The sequence below is a fragment of the Heptranchias perlo genome, chromosome 4 (assembly GCF_035084215.1).
Source record: "Heptranchias perlo isolate sHepPer1 chromosome 4, sHepPer1.hap1, whole genome shotgun sequence".
Lineage (NCBI taxonomy): Eukaryota > Metazoa > Chordata > Chondrichthyes > Hexanchiformes > Hexanchidae > Heptranchias > Heptranchias perlo.
The window spans coordinates 95,024,801-95,046,848 of NC_090328.1; the positions used below are offsets into that span (position 1 = coordinate 95,024,801).

Sequence of the window (22,048 nt, forward strand, 5' to 3'; positions counted from 1 at the left end):
TCATTCGCTACCAAAACCAACTACATTAAAATGGGAAATCGGTGAGAACTGAGCTGTTCCATTTTAACTACTCCCCTGCTCCTTTCCTGCTAATTGGGGAGAGTTAAAATTCCCCGTTATGTGGGCAATGACTCCAGGATACTCCTGTTAGCTGCCTGGAATAGGCTGTGTGAAGCAGAGAACTGAAGATCCTAAGGCTGCCGCCCTATTATATTTCTGTCTTCACTTTGAGGCAGACTCATTTGAGGATCAATCAGATTCTTCTCAATGGTCGGGCAATTAAGATGTGACCATTTCTAACACTTAACCATGTGAGAGTTGGACATACACCTGAACACTGTCGGGAAGCCAGCGAGGCCACTAAAGGGAAGTTAAAAACCAAGAGGAGCCTCTGCTGCCCCGGGCTTCTCCCCCCAACCCTTCGCTCCCCCTACCTAAAGAGGCTTGCAGTATCTCCCCTCCCAGACTTACCTTGTTGCAGACAGGTGGTATCTGGGCTTCCTGATCTTTGCTCCCTCCCCCCCACCCCACCAGTCAGTCAACTGCTGCTTCCCACCCGAAATGGGCGAATAGCTGACCGGTGCCATTCAAATAAAGCCAAGCAGTTAAAATCTGCCAGATCTCCACCTAAGATTCTCATGTGAGATTGCCGTGCACTCTCGCCAGGAATTAAAATCAGCCCCAACCATCCTGGGGACTCTATGAAGAGCTACTGAGAAGAATGGCTCTGAGAAGAATTTGTTTTGGAGCTGTTCATGTCCTCTGCAAGGCAAGGACCATAAAGCTCACTTTATGCTCTGCTGTTCATGTATTCTCTTAATTGTAAATAAATTTGACTACACTCGTTCTAGCTTGAACACAACAGTTGACGAGTGATATTTACTGTCTTTTGGAGTGGACAGCTGCACGTGGAGGGTATCTCATGTGATCTCTGGTGTACAATATCATGGTAATGGGTAACTGTTAATCTTGTGATACACTCTCTTATTCAAACATGCCTAAAGGTGCAAGGTTCAATTCATAAACTCTGAATATGGAAACTGCCCTTTTGCAGTGTACACAAAAGTTGCGAGAAAACCTTAATCATAAAACCTCTCGTTATTTTGTCTGCCAAGTCACTGGTGAAATTTCTCTGAAATAATAATTGTAACAGCTTTTTAAATATGCAAAAATTGTTCATTAAAACTGAGTAAACATGCATTCATTTAAGTTTTTAAACCAATTTGTCTTTCATGTGCATAGACAGCAATATAAACACCGCAGACACCATCATTGTTTAAAGCCACTTTCTCATGCAACTATTTGGGTAAACAGGAGTCATCATTAAAAAATAAGTGTTAATCAGGCATTTTAGTAGGGAAAAGGTGGTAACGGCACCGTAAATTGAACTGGCGGGTAGAAAGTACGATTCCCTATTACTCTGCAGGTAACGTAATACAGAATCTGCAAATCAGCACTTCATCCATGTAGCACAAACAAGAAATGCTTAGCGCTGTTCTACCAGCTGTTACCATACACTTCCACAGGAACACGGATCATTTCATCTTCTGAAAGAAAAGTTAGTGGATGTTGCACCATTCATTTCTACTGAAACAAATTTATCCTTTTACTAGAATTCACAATATTTTGAGGTTTTATAGATCTGCATTCAATGGTATAAGGCACTGTATCTATTAGTTTGATTTTGAGCCATTATGCTTTTATTACAGTACACAGGAATCAATTTATAGTTGCTTTCACATATTTACTGGTTAAAAATGGCAGGGAAAGGAAAACTACTGATAAGTCATAAGGGGGCCAAATATCAAATCTAACAGCCACCAGAGATCATTAACTGGGGGCAACTGAAATTAGACTCCCTAGGTCCTAAATTAATCAAGTGTAGGTCTATTAAACTGCAACCTGTACAAAGTGGATGCATTCCAAATCAACAAGAAAATTAAAAAGGACTGATGATAAGGCTGGCAGATCAGTTCCGCACTATTTCCATTAGTAGAAGAAATACAAGTATGGTTATCAATGTGCTACTGCTACCAACTAAGCTCAAACAATGCAACTATCATATTTCACCTCATATTGTTCTTCATCAAGGAAACCTGGCCACTGTGAGATGATGAAAATAAGGAGATTAACAATACATTACGTAAACACTTTTGGAAAATGTAAACAAAATTGCATATGGACAGATTTTTATATTGCTAGATTATACTTTGTTGCTAGTTGACTACGCAAAGGATAACGGTCATTAGATAGTGGACTTTAAGGCAATACAAACAAGAGTTCAGATTGCAAGAGCAAAGTCAAATGACCTCTGTTCATTTGAACCCGACAATGGACTTAAATTCAAGTACAGATTTAGAATAGAGCTCAGTGATAATTTCTTTACTTTTGCAGTGGCCAGTGTCTTAAAGTTTTCCAAAGATAATTAAATTTGAAAGCAATGGTTGCATATGATGTAGGAGAAAAGATATTACCAATTTTAGGATTTAGGATCTGAAGATGTATTTGATTACATAACTGGACTTGGGTACCCTGTATATTTTCCCCACAGTATATTACAGGGGGAAAAATGCTATTGGTACCGTGCAAGTTTGCAGCTTCGGGTTCATACGCACTAATCAGCCATAATCTGACAATGGTGGAACAGGCTAGAGGGGCTGAATGGCCTATTCCTGTTTCTATGTTAGGTATACAAAAGAGGACTAACTTCCTGTTTCTTTACATTCACAATGGTTACTAGAACTGAGAAATGGTTTTGTACACATACATCTGGAATTTCCACAGGCTTCTCACTCTGCCGCAGTAACTTTGGCAAAACCCCGCTCATACTCAAACGGGGTTTCCATGAATTTGCGGCAGTGTAGTGGAAAAAGCCCACGGACATTCCCAGTGACAGTTTGTAACTGTGCATGGTGGAGGATCCTGTAAATCAGGAAGACAAAAGTTTCCTGTTTTAGATCAAATATTCACAATACATCCATCTGAAACATGCACAGTACTAAACACACTGATTGCTAAATAGATTCTTCCAAATAACCTACACTTTAGTGGTACAAGTTTGTTGTGATTAATTCTTTTCATTACATGTTTAAATAGTACTTGTATTACAGAAATATCTTCGAATATAGTTGTTGATACAATAACCTCTCCTGCAGTAGTTTAAATCCACAGATGTGGTCCTGGAAAACAGCGACAGTTTATTAGGTACAGAACTTTTTGGTATTTTTGCTCTGAACAAAAGAAGTGGACACAATAAAATAATTACCTGCCCTTGTTTTCTTTTCCTTTTATTTTACTCTCCTGCCCTTTTCCCCCTGAAGAGTCCCATTCAACACTAAAATCATCAACTTTTAAGTTCTGGTGTGAAGTTGTGCCATCAAAGCTAAAGTTGAAACCTATGAACAAATTGGTACAAAACTAACTTTGATCAACATTATAGGACATCAGAGAATAAAGTGAAATGACATTTTTTAAAACAATGCTTTGCATTCTTCACATTAAAATAATTCAGATTTCATGCGATTCAATGAAAACATTCAAGAAATATAAATTAAATTCTACAAAGTACAACCGTGTTATATCTGCAGTAACAATGCTCTACCAGCAGAGCTCAAACTCCCAAAATAAACTGGTGAGTGCTCAAACCTTAACCGCAATGTTGAGTCAAAATAGTCAGCTTTTATTGAGGGACTTATTAGCTTTCAGCCATAGGAAGATGAAGCACCGTGCAAGTATGGCACTTGGTTTGAAGGGGGAGGAGGATTGCGGAAAGAGGAAGATCATGGGAGAGGCTCAAGCAGAGCATGGCGTGCTTATTTCAAAAAAATCTGGAATCCTCAAACATTTCTGAAGCTTAGAAAACTTTTTTGGGAGGAAGTGGAGCAATGGAAAGATAGACTACCTACTTTGTAGCGTTGTCTTCATTCTTCAAATGGTGGGCACTATTCACATACCATAGGAACTAGGCTAAACTCGATTGGTTCTGAGGAAGCCAAGTGCTAAGCATGCCCATCTGCATGACGATGTACACACCCTACTGAAGTGAAGTCCCAGGATGTATGCAATATTACCAGTTTATTTATGATCTGTAGCTAATCTTTACTGACCTCGCACTAAAATTCCCAACTGAACCAAAACAATCTTAGGAAAGCCAGGGGGGACGGTGTTGTGAAGGATGCCATGAAGACCCCTATTGAACGCATGAAGACCCTACAAGGTAAGCAATTTATCTTTCTTTATTGGAGCATCATTTACACACTGTAGGAGTCATGTCAATGCAGTCCAGATTTAGGAGAAGCACAAGCCTCCCTGAAGAAATAAAAACCCTGCTGTCAAAACACTAATGCAAAAAGTAAAAAGACTGCTTTATTCATTTACTAAATTTAAACTAACTTTAGTAGTGAGGAGCACATCACGTAGCTTCTTTATAAACACTGCCAATCGGAATCTGATTAAGCAGAGTTTGGGAAATAGACCTGGAACCACTGGAACGGCTTAAAACTGGATGCTCAAGAGAGCAGTCGTGAGGAAAGCATTCCATCAGCTATTAGGCTGCCTGCTTTGTTACCAATTGCCTAATGTTGTCCCGCCACAGGGCATAAAGAGCCTTCAAGTCCTGGGTTCCCAGTCCACAGCAAGATGGGCATAAAGAATCCTTGACAAGTTGAAGGTGGTGACATTTGGAGGAGAGTTGCCACGGTCCTGAAGAGTACCCCAGCACTTGGGGAGTGTTTACGTTTACTTTGTCCTGTTCAAAAATCGGTGAACGTGCACTGCTTCCACAAGAAAGGAATCCTGTGATCTTTTCGAAGGTGGAAAAGGAATGCCCTAGGACACAGACTGACAAAGACACCCTCTCTGGGATTGCCCAGTCTGCCCAATGCTTGTAGTGCAGAGCTAGAATTGAGAGAGATAGGCTGGTGCAAGGTGATCTCGTCACCTGAAGTACTGACTGTTGATTGCCAAGGAAAACTCAGTGTTTGCATGGTTTATTCAGAATAAAAATGCTCTCTCTTCCGTACTTAATATCTCCAGAACCAACAAGCTGGACCAAGATCCTACAGTGAGTAAAGGATGCTAACAAAAACAAAAAGTGTAATGAACATTATTTGAAAAAAAACAATTAAACATTAGGCAGTCCAACAGATGCTACGAAACAGCCTGTGAACAAATCACAATAAAAGGATTTTAAAAAATGAATTATTAACCTTCACCTTCCTGTATAAAGTTTCAATTTCAATATTAAACATAATACTACATGCACATTTATTTTGGCTATAGAAAGCAATCATCCTTTGAAATGCAGCCAGTGAACAATAGTCCTACAATTTACTGATTGGCAATAAATGTGAAACTTTGCAAAGGAGTCACCTTTTGTTTCCAAGGTTATTGGTTCGGAATAGTCTCCTGCCACAGCCTTGTTGCATGCTCTGACCCGAAAGTTCATATATTTGGATTCAAACTTTAATCCTGGAGAACAAAGTAAGACAATGAGTGAACAATACTCCACCCCTCATCGGTTAAACATGCAAAATATGAACAGTTTCCTCCGGCATTACACAACAATAGCCTTCCCTCATTCTAGTTCACTGCCATGAAAAACTTACCACTATATTGCCCTTTGATAGTGCAACAAGCTGGAAATATATAGAGTCATAGAGTTATACAGCACGGATAGAGGCCCTTCGGCCCATCGTGTCCGCGCCGGCCATCAGCCCTGTCTACTCTAATCCCATATTCCAGCATTTGGTCCGTAGCCTTGTATGTTGCCATACATTTTTTGAATTCATTAAACTGCCCCTAATTGGCACTCATTGCAAAGACGTTACAAAGATAGGAAATCTAAATATCATACCAATGCAATGAAAGGTTTTTTTTAAGCTGAGGCGAGGGCTAAACCAATGTTTGGGCAGAGCAGAGGAAGCTTTTCTCTGCAGCTGGACCTCTATACCTATCTGCTAGTGTTTGATGTTTGGGTGCCTAAAATGGGAAAATGTCTAAATTTCCAGCTGCCTTGATGATTATATAAAAGTCCAGCTATCCCCCAATTCCAAGTTTGCTATAGACTAGGAACTAATTAGTGGGAGAACTTCTACTGTGCGCCATAAAGTTTCAGGCAATAAATTAATGTTACCCATTGTTAGCTGCCCAAATATTTCTACTTTCACAAGACAGTACGATGGGATTTTTCAGAAGTACTTTGGCTGATCTCTTATCTGAAACCTATTTACTGTTGTACAATGTTACAAAAAAAATCTACCCGTAACATTAATGTGTTACAGAAAAGTTGAGTAAATCAGAACTAATGGGTTCTGGGGTTTTCCCCCGGTGTCCTGGCCAACATTTATCCCTCAACCAACACACACAGATTTTCTGGTCCTCTTCACATTGCTGCTTATGGGACCCTACTATACACAAATTGGCTGCTGTGGTTCCTATATTACAACTGTGACGACACTTCAAAAGTACTTCTTTTGTTGTAAAGCGCTTCGTGACGCCTTGAGGACATGAAAGGTTCTATATAAATGAAAACTCTCTTTTTTAAAAAAAAGACATGAGTGAATTAACTATTTACAGATGCTAATTTGGGGGGATAGGAGCCTCACCAGAGTTTGGCTGCCTGCTCTGCCACATTCCCAAAGCTAATGCTGTCATGTAGTCCCCACACCACTGAATAAATATTAGCACTGCCACTGCTTCCAAAGTTAAGCATCCCAACCTGGAAATGTTGCAAATATGGCTGTTCAAATCCTAAGTTCAAACCATTTTCACTCAACTTCATTTTTTTTTTGGGGGGGCGGGGGTAGGGAGTCAAGGCCATTAACACAGAGTATTCTTTCAGGAAATAAATATTTCACATCCACTGAATTCCTTGTGAAACTATAAGGTTATGTGACCTGTTGCCAAAATGCCATGATTCTGACGGACAGACGGTAGGCCAATTACAAAACGGTCATGGCTCTGATGGGCAGAGCATCCATAGACCAGGAACAAAAAAAAATAATTGACCCCCCATCCACTATTTGCACATACATTATGTTCAACTTTTAAAACATAAGTGACCTGATAATGCGTATTCAGTGCACTTGATATTATCAATGATGTCCCAGTTCCGTTCTTCTTTAACTCTAGGAGGGCCTTCATAGTTGGTTTTCCTGTACTCTAGTATGTAGTGATCAATCTTCTTATCTTCCTCTGGCATTCTCCATGCTACAGTTGCACAATTATCAGCAACCAGACATTCAGTTGGGTCTATCTCGGGAGCTCGTGGGACTGCAGGAAGAGTCACACATTTAATCATTTACCGCGATAACATTTTAGCACACGTGAATTACCAATAATCCAAGAATGCAATTTAGAAAATTAAAACTTTCTTAGCAGAAGTTAATATTTTACAACACAGTAACTGGTGAAATTTCAGGGAATTAACTTCTTAATTTAAATACGTGACCGTGTAGCTCCCTCAGAGCTCAGTTAACACAGGCAGCCTCAAGTTCAGCCACAAAGACCAGAAATCCCAGGTTTGATTCCTGACCTGTGGGGCATTGGTTGATCTCAGCTAGGATAGAAGAAAGAGTGCTACTGTTGCCCTCAGTGTCCCCAGCAACAGTATTTTAGTTTTAAGTTTATGCTGCATATTTACCTGGATTTAAGAGTGTTGAATCGTGTACTGCCAAAGCTAAAAACACCAACTTAACATCAACCCAAATAACTTACACCTGATATTTGAAAATTCCTCGTACCACCAAAGCTGAGAATTACAGCTGAGCAATGATTGGTTACTGGCTCAAGGCAATAATCCAATACAGAACTGTGTGAGAAACAAGTGTTCAATCCTTACAATGAGGCAGTGATGATAATTCACCCGCCCAACATCCTAACATTACTGCTTCTTTCAATACTACAACAAACCCATTTGTATTCATGTTCTGAATGAACGCTTCAGAAAAAGAAAAATCACATTCGCAACATTTTTGGTGGAAAAAGCTTACACGTTTTGAGATCAAAATGAAGAACTGGCATTGAGATGACAAAAAGGCACTGGACAAAGTATTGATAAAAAAAAACTTTAATCAACTTCTATATGTCATTCTCGCAGGCAAATCATTTCCTGCGTTTCAAAAGGAGTTTTCAGTACATTACTTAAACTAGACATCCCAGTTATGAACTGTGTTTTATTTTGTCTACAAAATAAAAGGCATGTTTTAAACACAATCCATATTAACACTTCTCAAACTTTCCTAATTACAAAATTTCCAATTTGTTGCAGTCTGGATCCCAGACAAGGCCATCTCCGAACACTTCTTTGTATCGCTCACCACCCGCATCCCCCTTCCTCCTGCACGGTCTCCTGGAAAAATCTGCCCCCAATTCACAAACAACTGCACTTTCAAACTCCTGGCTGCCTAATCTTTCGGATCTCCATTTGCCATGGTACCTCTTGTAGCTGTTGATTTGCTCAACGATTGCTTCACCTCCACCTTTGATGCCCTTGTCCCCAACAAAACTATCACCATCTCCCACCCCATTGTTCCCCCTGGTATGGCCCCCATCATTGGGTGCTCCAGTCCAAGGGGTGCAGACTTGAGGACATTTGGTGCACAAGTGGCCTATCCATCCATCACCAGATTTGACTGGACATCATTAAACCCTGCCAAACCTTAATTTGCTGCACCAAAACAGCCACTACTCCAGGATCATCCTGGAGAGCAAAGATAACCCATGGCTTCTTTTCACCATTACCATTCGTCAATTTAAACCCCTCTGCCCTGCCACCTCCACCATCGCCTCTAACCATCCGTTCAGCTGCCTCACCTAGCCCACCACAACAAACCTTCCCCCAGGCTCCTCTCTGCCTTATCCTAACGATACCCAGCTATATCTCTTCACCATTTTGAGTCCTCCTCTGTCTGCGTCGTTAGACTGCTTGTCCAACATTCAGTCTTTGATGAATCACAATTTCCTCCAGGTAAACATTGGGAAAACTGAAGCCTTCATCTTCGGCCCCTGCCACACACTCCGTACCTCACCAATGACTCCATCCCCTCCATGGCCACTATCTCAGGCTGAACCAGACTGTTCACAACTTGGGTGCCTTTTCAACCCCAAGCTGAATTTCCAAACTCATATCGTGACCATCAGAATGACCGCCTACTTCCACCTCTAACATCAGGAACCTCTGCCCCAGCCTCCTCAAAGAATGCGCAACAAGTAAAATTCTCATCCTTGGGCTTATATTCTTTCATGGCCTTGTCCATCCCTAACTCTCTCCAGCATGCAAATTCTTCCCCAAATCTTTCCATTCCTGTGACTTCTGCCTCTTGTACATCTCCTCCTCCCTTTGCGCCATCATTGTTGGCTGTGCCTTCAGCAGCGTAGGCATCAATTCCCTTCCTAAACCTCTCCACCTCCCATCCCTCCTTAAACCCACCTCTTTGACCGAGACTTTGATCACCCCTCCTAACATTTCCCACTTTGGATTAGTGTCCATTTTTATCCTTTACACCTCTGAAGTATCGTGGAACATTTTTCTTTGTTAAAGGCAAGTTGAAGTTTGGGAGGTCATATTGCCTTAAAGATCATCCATAGTTACATTTTGGATGTTAAGAAACATCAGCCTCCATGAAATTAGATGCTAGCCATACAACCTCTGCAGCTCCAGTTATTAGAGAATTCAAAATGGATGAGCAGCAACATCCAAGAGCAAGGACCATAAAATTTGGTTTATGACCAGTGAAGTGAGATGAACTAGAATAAACCTGCATCAACCAGCCCAGCCTAAAAAGGTGCATAATCATTTATATTATGACACTGATCAACAGGCAATGAGACGATTATCGTTGATTTCTGAATGACTCCCTGCTCCTGCATGTTCTGGGTGTGCTGGAGAGATGATATAGGGCCAGCGTTGTCCAGTGCAGCTGGTATTTCCTGACCTCTGTTTTGGCACTCTTCTGCTTCTACAGTGGTTGTGTAGAGAATCTTGCCATTGCATGAAATCCTCCAGTCATTTTGAACACAGTGTAAGGTATATACTCCAGACCCCTAGCTTTCTAACTGACTTTCTATCTCTGTCTCTCCCCTCCTCCTGCCACAATAAGTGACAAGACATTGGATCAACTTCCAGGAAATGGATGTGGATGAATCATCTGCAGAAATAAAAGAAAAGAATATTTCAATAAATTAACATTATACTATGCACGAACGGCAGGTTTTTGTAATAAGACTGACTGATCTTTGATGGCACTGCTCAGACATCATTGTATTCTATCTACATAATTAAAAATCCCAGGGACAGTACGCATGTATAGGGAGTCACACCTCAAAAATGCATCATTTTCTCATTCTGATTTCAGTTTGTTAACATATTCCAGTGTGTTCATCTTAAAAGTTAAATTTATACATTAAAAACATAAATTAGGAACAGAAACACTTAAACTTACCCAAAAAGCTGGCCATTATTTGTTGGAAATGCTTCCACGAAGGCTTTCCCTGTAAGGGCTTGTTCTTCTCTAGAGGCTTGAGTTTCGCTCTATCTTCAGAGTTTTTAATTGGGCTGAGGAGTTCTAGCTCCTGTTGACAAATTCTGTGCATGTGAGAAATACATGCAGCAAGGAAGTGTTAATTTCCATCCTCTTCTGTCTAACTAGAAATACCAAAGAGTGCACTCGACAAGCCCAGTCAAAGGATAAACAGGTAGAAAATTCTTACGTAATGAGACTTGAGCAGAGGTGAAAGCATAAGCAGAGGTTTCATTCCCCTCCCTCTCACATTCTCCAAGTTAAGCCACTAAATAAAATCTGAGCTTAAAGATGTCATTTAGGATGAATTTTGATTTGGGGGCACTGAGGGAAACTGATTGTTGTGCAGGGCTGGAGGGCTTAGGATGTGCTTTGATGCTGAGCTCAAACATTGCAGCCAAGGTCAGCCAAATGGCCTATGGTGATTGACAACCCACTGAAGGTCCTGGTCATCGGATAGCAGACTGTGGAGAGAAACCTCCCTGTTGCAGGGCTTCACCAATGAATTTCAGCACAAACTACAGATTCACCATGGGATGCAAGGGAGAAAAACTATTATAATCATGTCAATAACTGAAGAAAGTAATGTTGTGTAGAAGCAAGATGCTAATACTCACACCTCCTATGTTCTGATCTTAAATACTGCTAATCCACCATGGGAGAGAGGGCTAAAACATATATCTTAATGATATAAATAGAGTTACTTGCATCTTACACAAGTTTGGTTAAGTGGTAGATAAGTGACATTCTGAGGGACCTGTATCTCATTGTCAGGGATGTGTAGTATTGGGACCTGTATCTGTCAGTCGTGTGATTTATCCATTTCAGCTGAACTGTTGCCATATTTAGACTGTAGTACTCAAACAATGCTCCAGCCACGGTTGTTATGGCTACCCATAAACAAAGATCTGCAATTATTATTTTATACGTCTGTTTTTTGTAGCAAAGATTGCACTGAAGAGCATATATATTTATAAATTGAAGATGTTTTGAACCCTCCCAATTTACATACAAAAATGTTATTGGGGTCAAAAGATAGTAACCAAATAAAGAAAATCAGTTGACCCTATTCAGTGGCATCACTGACATTGTGAGGTAATCATAGAATTATACTATGACACAGCACAGGAGGTGGCCATTCGGCCTACCGTGTCTGTGCCAGCTCTTTGAAAGAGCTATCCAATTAGTCCCACTCCCATGTTCTTTCCCCATAGCCCCACAATTTTGATCCTCTTCAAGTATTTAGTCGATTCCCTTTTGAAAGGGAATTTTAAATCCACACCTTACTAAAGCATGGTGCCCAGAATTCACAACACTCCAGCTGAGGCCTAATCAGCGATTTATAAAGGTTTTGCATAACTTCCTTGCTTTTATACTCTATCCTTTCAGGAAGTGCATTCCAGATCATAACTCACTGAGCAAAAAAAATGTTTTTTCAAGTCACCTTGGGTTCTCCTGCCAATTATCTTAAATCTGTGTCCTCTGGTTACCGGCCCATCTGCCATTGGAAAGTTTCTCCTTATTTACTCTATCAAAACCCTTCTTGATTTTGAACACATACATCAAATCTCCCCTTAACCTTCTCTGCTGAAAACAACCCCAGTTTCTCTAATCTCTCCATGTAGCAAGTCTTTCATTCCTAGTACCATTCTAGTAAATCTCCTCTGTATCCTCTCTAAGACCTTGACATCCTTACTAAAGTGCAGTGCCCAGAATTCACCACAATACTCCAGCTGAGACCTAACCAGTGATTCATAAAGGTTTAGCATAACTTCCTTGCTTTTATACTCTATGCTGCTATAAAGCCAAGGATCCTGTATGCCTTAACAACAGCATTCTCAACTTGTCCCACCACCTTCAAAGACTTGTGTCTGTACACCCCCAGGTCTCTCTGTTCCTACACCCCCATTAAAATGGTACCACTTAGTTTATATTGCCTCTCCTCATTCTTCCTACCAAAATGCATCACTTTCATACTTCTCTGCGTTAAATTTCCATCTGCCGTGTCTGCCTATTTCGCCATTCTATGACCTCCTGAAGACTGTTACTATCCTCCTCATTGTGTACGGCATCTTCAAGTTTTGTGTCATCAGCAAACTTTGAAATTATGCCCTATATAGACAAGTCTAGGTCATTAATATACATCAAAAAGAGCAGTGGTCGCTATACCAACCCTTGGGAGACACCATTGCATACTTCCCTCCAGTCTGAAAATCAACCGTCTACCACTACTCTCTGCTTTCTGTCCCTTAGCCGATTTTGTATCCAAGCAACAACTGCTCCTTTAATTTCATGGGATTCAATTTTACTAACAAGTCTACTTTGTGGTACTTTATCAAACGCCTTTTGAAAGTCCATATAAACATCAACCGCACTACCCTCATCAGCCCTCTCCATTGCTTCCGTCTGACTACAGTGATTTGATTATCCGGGGCTAAAGAGATTTGAGATCTGTTCAGTCGCATTGTTCCAACAAACCATAGTACATCCTTGAGGTCTACTTCCAGCAGCCAGTTTACTGGGTACATTACCTAGATTGATCAGAGACAGTAGTACCAGCTCAAACATTTCCAGTTTGAGGAATTTGTTCAGAGGCTGGAGATCCACTACTGTTACAAAGAAATTGAGAGACGTCTATCCAGTAAAACACCAATAGAATCTAATCCTCTATTGATGTGGTTGAACCCACTTAATTACAGCACAAGGTCGTCAATCTCAGCTGCCAGTACAGGCATAGTTCTGGATCACCCAATTGGTCAGACCAGAGAATACAACAAAAATGTTGGCATATAGGGATGTTGACAATTATACCCTGAACACAATAGCGTCCGAGATGATCTGCTCTCATTTTCCTGGGTCTTTGGCAGTCTTGGGAGTTATAAGTCACTACAGGAAGACTGGGTGGAGTTGAGGCCTAAAGGGGCACTCAGCAAATCCACCTGTTGGCTAGGCCCAGCGTGGATTATGGAAAATGTTTCTGGACTCCCTGCTAAAGTAACAAGGTGGCCTACAGCTCCTGCTTTGACTTATAGGGCAACTAACCAACAAAGGGCAGCTCCTCTCCTCTTGTAATATCTGGGATAGCACAAAGTCTCTCTGTCATGTCTCTTGTCTTTAAGCAAATTATCCAAATATATCTTTTCTATAATCGGACATTTACAAAGGGATCATTGCATAGAGGTGGAAAATATAGTTCAATGTAGATAAAGGCAAAGTCATGAGATTAGGCTGCAGCATGAATTTGGGTTACATATTAAACGGCAACTTGCGTCAGAGTGGGAACGAGATCTGGGGGTTTGGTGGACTAATATTCGCAGGTGAAGAAAAACGCAATAAAAATTTTGGATTTTGATTTGAGAGTTTAGGAAAGTGATTCTGAAGTTGTAGCTGGCCTTTGGTGAGGCTACATCTGGAGTACTGTGTTCAGCTTTGGTCTCCCTGGTTTAAAGGGCTTCTTGTGGAAATCCTGAGGGGAAAAGCTAAACAAAAAAAAACTGTTTGGACACTCAGCCTGGAGGCACAAAGTTAACATTATGGGATGGAGATCTTGATCATACCTAAAGGGCAGCTGGTAAACAATCACTGAATTGTTAGCAGGAGGTGCATAAACTAGTTTAGCTAAGACACAATGGATCCAATAGGTGCCACCTACTCTGCATGACACCAAGGATTACTTTTAGACATCCATCGAGACTCCTTCAGTTGAAAGCCAAAGGAGGAACATCTAGGGATGCCAAATTCAGGCACTGGTCCACCCTGAAATTAAACCCTAGTGGACTTAGAGGATATGTTCCAGGAAGGACTTGGGATCTGCCTCCTCCTTTCCAGAGTAACAACTGAATTCCCAATCAGCCTCCTAAACCAAAGGCAACTCTGTGGTCAGCCCTAGATGTCAGGACAAGGGCAGTGATATTTGCTGTAAGTTCATGGACAGGGAATTTGAGAGTCAAGCCTTTTGGCCATGAGTTCCCACCACTTATGAAGGATCACAGAGACACTTGCAACCTCTCTAGGTATGGAAGTACCTGGGATGATGATGATAGACGAAGAAGAAATGAAGAGAAAGAACAATAACTTGCATTTATATTCCACCTTTAGCACAGAAAAATGTCTCAAGATGCTTCACAGAAGCTTAAACAAAAAGTGGACGCTGAGCCAAAGCAGTTGTGAGGAGGAGCAAACAAAAGCTTGGTCAAAGAGGTGGGCTTTCAGAAGGGTCTTGAAGGAGAGGGAGGAAGATAGGCAGGGAATTCTAGAGTGTAGGGGCTAGGCAGCTGAACGCATGACCATCAACGTGGAGCAAAGGGTTGGGGGGGGTGGGGGGGGGAGGCACAAAAGGCCAGAGGCAGAATAGATAGTTTGGGGGGAGGCTATAGGGCTGGAGGAGGTTACAGAGATACAGAGGGCGCGGCCATGGAGGGATTTAAACACGAGGATGAGAATTTTAAATTTGAGCTGTTGGGGGACTGGGAGCCAATGTAGGTCAGCAAGGATAGGGGTGATGGATGAGCAGGACTTGGGCGGGATAGGATATAATACATTATATATATTCTAAATAATGACTGCCTATGGTTGACAGTTTTCAATGTTTTATTAGGCTCAGAGAATGGAAATAATCACCCAGGGAAATCCATCAATTTACGTAATTTTAAATTACAAAAGCTTAACAGAGAAAGGCGACAGATGTCTGATTAACACGTCATTGTATAGTCTAGACAAACAGGTGGTGTAATCAGGCCTGCTGTAGTGGGGTCCTATATAAACTCTTTTACACTTGAAAGCAGTCCAGCTGGGCTTTGAAAAATCTAAAGATAATTCCTCAATAGACAGGTCCCCATAATTTCATATATTTGTTTTAAGCTTAAATCTGTTTCTTCACAAGATCCATATGGTAAGAGTGGAAGATTTATATAACTGTCTAGGGAAAAAAATGCATTAAACATACACTTCACCCCACATTAAATGTTGTAATTACCTTGTACTTTTGTCAATTCACAGTCAGTGCAGATTAAGCTGCAGACAGATACAAGTTCACTGGTCAAACTGCATCAGGGCAATTTACAAGTGAACAACATATACAATTTTACAGCAGACTGAGTGCAGAAGGTGTGCTTCATAAAAGGGTTTAACCGAATTACCGTAGTGGTAAAACAAAATATTTAATAATGGGCACAGATCTTTTGATGCAGATTTAGGATTACTTCTGCCTGGGCAATGTGGGTGCCACAGAAGATTAGGAAGATACATGCAGTGCAGCACGCTAAGAGGCTAAAGCCTACTGTCTCCACACTTCACTACAGCCAATCTGGCTTCAGGTTTATTTTGTTTGACATCAGTATTACAAAGATAAAATGCTACACAAAGTAATGTTCAGTGAGGTTTGAAAAAGTCCATTTAATACCAACATCCATATTCCTTCTCCATAGATTTCAAAACACAACTGCACTGAGAAGCAAACTATTAAAGGAGCATTTACAATTACAGAAAATGTCACTGAATGTTTGTAGAAATACTACATTAACAGGTTTGAGAATGATCCCCACCCGTTTAAAACTCATGCATGACGGCTCTTTGCTTGAAACAACAAAAAATGGGCGCGGCTGAATCCCACATTTCAGTTTCCGAATTCAGCTACACTGCTGTGGGCAAAGATGTCATGTCCACTTGGGCAACAGACTTAGGAGCAAATTGTCTTATTTCACTTGGTGTAGGGATTTGGCAGCCAGATCAGAGGAGACTACAGAAGCTTTATGTTTCTCCAGAGGAAGGGAAAGAGAACAAGAACAGAAGAGCTACACATCATTCCAGTTTATGGCCCACTGCCAGCTTGGAACGGAGCAGTTGAGGTAATGACAGAGGTCTGAGCAGGTCAACTGTTTGCCACAATGGCCTAGGATTTATTGTTGAGAGCAAGAGAGCGTTGGAAGAATAAACCACATTAGTTTAATACCCAAGAGTGTAAGTGCTAATATTTTTGCATTAACAGAGCAAGCACGACACAGGCACTGTGTTGACCTAAACTTGGGCAGGCCAACAAATAAAAATCTTACCTGGTAAAAATTTCAGTGATTTAAGCATCTGCTTTTCCTGGGAGAAATCAACCATCAAATGAGTCATGTTGTCGCTGATCTTTGGCTTTAAAGACAGTCGAAATGCAGGAGCCATTGTTACCCTATGAAATTAATGTGAAATCTGACAAGTTATTAGAAATACAGGGTACTCTTTTCAGCCTATTTGTACTAAAAAAAACAGGAGTGTAAGGATATTTGTATCAAGTGAATTTGATCTTCACTGGTTTTATCCACTATATTTCACCTTTAGCTGGGAGTATAGGAAATACATGACCTTGTCCACAGCTACCATCAACCTCGCTGTACAACTGGTCAAACAGCGTACTCCTGCAGGATATGTATGGTCCCAATAGCCTTGTTCAGTCTTTAGAAGGAGAACACTGCTATTCCAATGGCCTATCCAAGATGCAGTGAAACGGCTAGGGATGGTCCTAGAGTCACACTGACACAGCTTTGGTTCATAGGTGCTGACATAAGCAAAACACTAGGAGAGCAGGATGAAGGTGCACTGAATAACTTACTCATTTGCACACATTAAAAAGTGAGTGTGAGATCACCAGCTGGAATTGCAAGTTTTAAAAGATGCACAAGTCAATGAGCTGGGAACATGTTGGGCAGCTCAGAATAATGCCAGTTCAGTAGTGCTGTAAATAAAATTTAAAAAATAAAGATTTATGTGTTCAGTGATCTTGTCTGACTGCCCCCACATTCCTCTCATCGTGATTTTGAGTGCATATCATTCTTTGATATAAAATTCAATAAATTTTCAAACTTTGCTGTCAATTTAGAATAAAGTATCAGAGCACTGATGAGTGTCTGTAAGCTGGATCAAGCAAGGCAGGATTCTCCATTGGAACCAGGCTTTAGGCTATGGCAGCTTTTGAGCTTGAATACTATGGATGGTGGTTGGGGAAGGAGCCAATAAAGTTCTCTCTGATGCTAACCCAAAGCCAATTAAAAAAAGACAGCAGAAGATGAAGGTTGATCTTCTAGTGAGCAACCCACATGGCGATTACTGCCGCACTAAATCTCGAGCGATTGCCATGCCCAGTCTTGTGACAAACAGAGCTTAAGTAGACTGAGCTGGAGCCCCACTTCAACTACTGGGACCCTCAGAAACCTTCCAACCCACAAGCTCGCCCCAAGCAAGACAGAAAAAAGTCACTCAGATGAGACACACTGCATGCCCAATATTGGAGTGCAGTCTCAAGTTAGTGTTTATGCACCAGGTATCATTTCCCAGCTCAGTACCTTGCCACCAATGGCAGACTCCCAACAGAAAGTCAGTTTCATTCATACAATTGGATTAATTGGGAAATAACTCTGTACTTAAAGTAGATAAGTTACCCAGTCCAGATGGGATGCACTCTAGGTTGCTGAGAGAAGTAAGGGTGGAAATTGCAGAAGTACTGGCCATAATCTTCCAAGCATCCTTAGATACTGGGATGGTGTCAGAGGACTGCAGAATTGCAAATATTACACCCTTGTTCAAAAAAGGGTGTACGGATAAATCCAGCAACTATAGGCTGGTCAGTTTAACCTTGGCAGTGGGGAAACTTTTAGAAATGATAATCCGGGACAGAATTAGCAGTCACTTGGACAAGTGTGGATTGATTAGGGAAAGCCAGCATGTATTTGTTAAAGGCAAATCGTGTTTAACTAACTTGATTGAGTTTTTTGATGAGGTAACAGAGAGGGTCGATGGGGGCAATGCAATTGATGTGGTGCACATGGACTTTCAAAAGGCGTTTGATAAAGTGCCGCATAATAGGCGTGTCATCAAGATTGAACCCAATGAAATAAAAGGGGCTGTAGCAGCATGGGTACAGAATTGGCTAAGTAACAGGAAACAGAGAGTAATGGTGAACTGTTTTTTTTTGGACTGGAGGGACGTGTACAGCGGTGTTCCCCAGGGGTCGGTACGAGGACCACTGCTTTTCTTGATATATATTAAATGACTTGGACTTGGGTGTACAGGGCACAGTTTCCAAATTTGCAGATGACAAAACTTGGAAGTGTAGTAAACAGTGAGGAGGATAGTGATAGACTTCAAGACATAGACAGGCTAGCGGCATGGGCAGACACGTGGCAGATGAAATTTAATGCAGAAAAATGCGAGTGATACATTTCAGTAGGAAAAATTAGGAGAGACAATATTAACTAAAGGGCACAATTCTAAAAGGGGTACAGGAACAGAGAGATCTGGGGGTATATGTACACAAATCATTGAAGATGGCAGGGTAGGTTGAGAAAGCAGTTTAAAAAAGCATACGGGATCCTGGGCTTTATAAATAGAGGCATAGAGTACAAAAGCAAGGAAGTCACAAAGAACCTTTATAAAACACTGGTTCGGCCACAGCTGGAGTATTGTGTCCAGTTCTGGGCACCGCATTTTAGGAAAGATGTGAAGGCTTTAGCGAGGGTACAGAAGAGATTTACTAGAATGATTCCAGGGATGAGGGACTTTAATTACATGGATAGACTGGAGAAACTGGGGTTGTTTTCCTTGGAAAAGAGAAGGTTGAGAGGAGATTTGATAGAAGTATTCAAAATCATGAAGATAGAGAGAAACTGTTCCCATTGGCAAAATGGTCAAGAACCAGAGGCTATAGATTTAAAGTGATTGGCAAAAGAACCAAAAATGACATGAGGAAAGACTTTTTTTTAAAAAACGCAGCAAGTGGTTAGGGCCTGGAATGCACTGCCAGATGGGGTGGTGGAGGCAGATTCAATCATGGCCTTCAAAACAGAACTGGATAAGTACTTGAAAAGGAAAAAAAATTGCAGGGCCATGGGGATAGGGTGGGGGAGTGGGAGTGGGACTAGCTGGATTGCTGTTGCATAGAGCCAGCACAGACTTGATGGGCTGAATGGCTGACTTCCATGCTGTAACCTATGATTCTAACAAGCACACTATGTATGGCATTTTTCTTACCCCCCGTGTAAAGATGAGCTCCATTTCTGTTCCATTAGACAAAAAAAAAATGGAAATTCTACTCTCCTTCCCTTATATTCTCTCAATCCTGACATTAATAAAGTTATAATAGATATTACACACATGTACATTATTCAACAATTTCCAGAGAAGATAAATAAGTATTTTTTTTTTACCTATCTTTGATCTGCTTGGCAGCCTTGGAGTGAAAGAGGAAGAGGAAAAGAGGATGTTAGTTCCGCTCATGCAAGTTGACTGAAACATCATGCTGAAGGTGTAAAAGATGAAAGTACAAGAGAAATCTACAAACTTGTTCAAGAAAACCCAAGACATTTTTTTAAAAAACCATTGGGATCTAATTTAGTTACCAGCAAAATTGTAAAGAGGTTACAGAATCTCATCTTTGCTGCAGCAGTTAGTAGGTTAGAGCTGCAGTAGCCAAAATAATTGACTTATATACATGCTTAAGCACACCACATTATATCCAGTTATTCAAGCATCACAGCAACTTTAGGGAAAGAGCTTTTAGGCTAAGGATTCGAAAATCAGCAACAGAATTCAAAAGCGGATATTTAATCTGCACTGGTTGGAACAAGTACAGTTCACTCAGGCCAATTAAAAATCGCTTAATTCGAGTAACTAGATAATTCAAATTTTTAGTGCAAAATGTGACTGAATCAACAGGAGTAGATTGTATTGGTCAAAACCTAAGCACATTATAACTTTTATCTGCTGCAATGAGACTGTTTGCAAAGCATGTTGATATGTTACTGTGCACAACTTTATAATACAATGCCATTAGCCCATGATGTGCACTTAGAGCCAATACATCGAAAAGTAGCATCTTCTAGCAGTCATGTGATCAATGACTTACCAGTCTTTGCTTGCATACTGAATATTAGAGTTACATCTGGAGTCGCACCATACCGAGATCACATTTAAAATGCTTTCTTAATTCTTACAGCACAAATTCAAATCCAAAGACAGCATGCAACTGAATTATATTGGAGATAGTTACTCTGGGGAAAATACTTACTACTAGCAAGTGTTAGGGCCGAATGTAAATTCCATGCCAGAGGATACAGTAATCATTTACCACAGCTAGCCACCTCCAGCATGCTTTATGAACATGTCAAGTAGTAGCACGTAAATACCACTTAAAATCCTTTAGAACATCTCATGACAATAGTTTTCAAAAACATGGAGAAGCTCAAATGTGCAGTTACCAGAGATTTAATCCCTGAAGAAGTATTTCAAGCGTCATTGCTTTGTTTGCACTGGTGTTGGGGTTAACCGTGATTTCTACAATGAATAACCATTAGAATTTCCAGACGCAAGAGGGGTGCAGTGGCGGTTGCAGGTGTGATCCCCCTAATCTACTGGGTTCCTGATCTCAGTCATTGTGCTGTACGAAAGGACTGGAGGGACAGGGAAAGCTTTCATTTAGCTGCTCCTGGCACTGGCCAAGAGCATCAGTGACCTGGAAGCAGGCTGCCCATACCACCAACATTGGCAGGAGGCACACAGCTCACCAGGCCAAAAGCAGTGCAAACGTGTAGGAGAAACCAGTATTGTAAACATTATATTCCCCGACTTCACAAAAGTGACTACACTTTAGAAGTACTGCATCAGCTGTGAAGCGCTTTGGGATATCCCAAAGTCGTGAAAGGCACTATACAAATGCAAGTTTTCTTTATTATAGAAGAGCAAAGCTGGTAAATTTGAGGGCTTCAATTTACTGTGGCTTCAGATGGATTGTACGTCTAAAGGCAAGTGCACTATTTAAATGACATTCCAATTATATGTCCAATGATATTGACAGCCATTCTATAACTCCAAGTATAACTTTAATTCACCAAGGTCCAATTTGAAAATGATGTGGAGATGCTGATGATGGACTGGGGTTGACAATTGTAAACAATTTTACAACACCAAGTTATAGTCCAACAAATTTATTTTAAATTCCACAAGCTTTCGGAGGCTTCCTCCTTCCTCCTTCCACACCGTTCACCTGAGGAAGGAGGAAGCCTCCAAAAGCTTGTGGAATTTAAAATAAATTTGTTGGACTATAATTTGGTGTTGTAAAATTGTTTACAATTTGAAAATGACTGCATATGTTGCTGCTTTCTCCCACCTGAAGCACAATAAAACGCAAAGCTTGCAAAGACAATCCCTGGAAATCACTTCTTTCAATTCACCGTTGATGTGATCCTATTCTTTTTCATGAGCCTATTTCATTTTCTTCATTCTTAAAAAAATAGGGAGTCTTTCTAGATCACTTCCCAACAAATTATATGCGCTCAGCTGCTCTTACATCTTTAAGGTTGACTTTTATAGCTTGGCTGCATATATATCGCTGCATTTACCCTGAGCCGGTAACGAAGGTGAATCTTTTTAAAAATCTTTCCAGACATGTTCTTATTAGACGCGTCACTCAATTCAAGTCCACTGCCATTAGTCAAAAGATCAAAGATCGTAAATTGTAGTCTGAGGTAGATGTACATCCCAGCCAAGGACTTAAA

At 40.8% G+C, this 22,048-nt stretch overlaps 1 protein-coding gene across 3 annotated transcripts in view; it reads right to left on the minus strand.

Moving 5' to 3' along the window:
* Positions 1 to 22,048, minus strand: part of fsd1l (fibronectin type III and SPRY domain containing 1-like) — a 75,082-nt gene that overhangs the window by 17,004 nt on the left and 36,030 nt on the right. For 2 of the 3 annotated variants that reach the window (XM_067983338.1, XM_067983336.1), the window contains exons 5-10: positions 19,703 to 19,725; positions 16,571 to 16,692; positions 7,063 to 7,272; positions 5,371 to 5,469; positions 3,266 to 3,395; positions 2,071 to 2,103 (exon numbers count right to left, since the gene is read on the minus strand). In XM_067983338.1, the coding sequence (XP_067839439.1) occupies positions 2,071 to 2,103; positions 3,266 to 3,395; positions 5,371 to 5,469; positions 7,063 to 7,272; positions 16,571 to 16,692; positions 19,703 to 19,725 (617 nt within the window). The remainder of the gene's footprint in view (positions 1 to 2,070; positions 2,104 to 3,265; positions 3,396 to 5,370; positions 5,470 to 7,062; positions 7,273 to 16,570; positions 16,693 to 19,702; positions 19,726 to 22,048) is intronic. The other variant, XM_067983337.1, reaches the window with a different exon arrangement.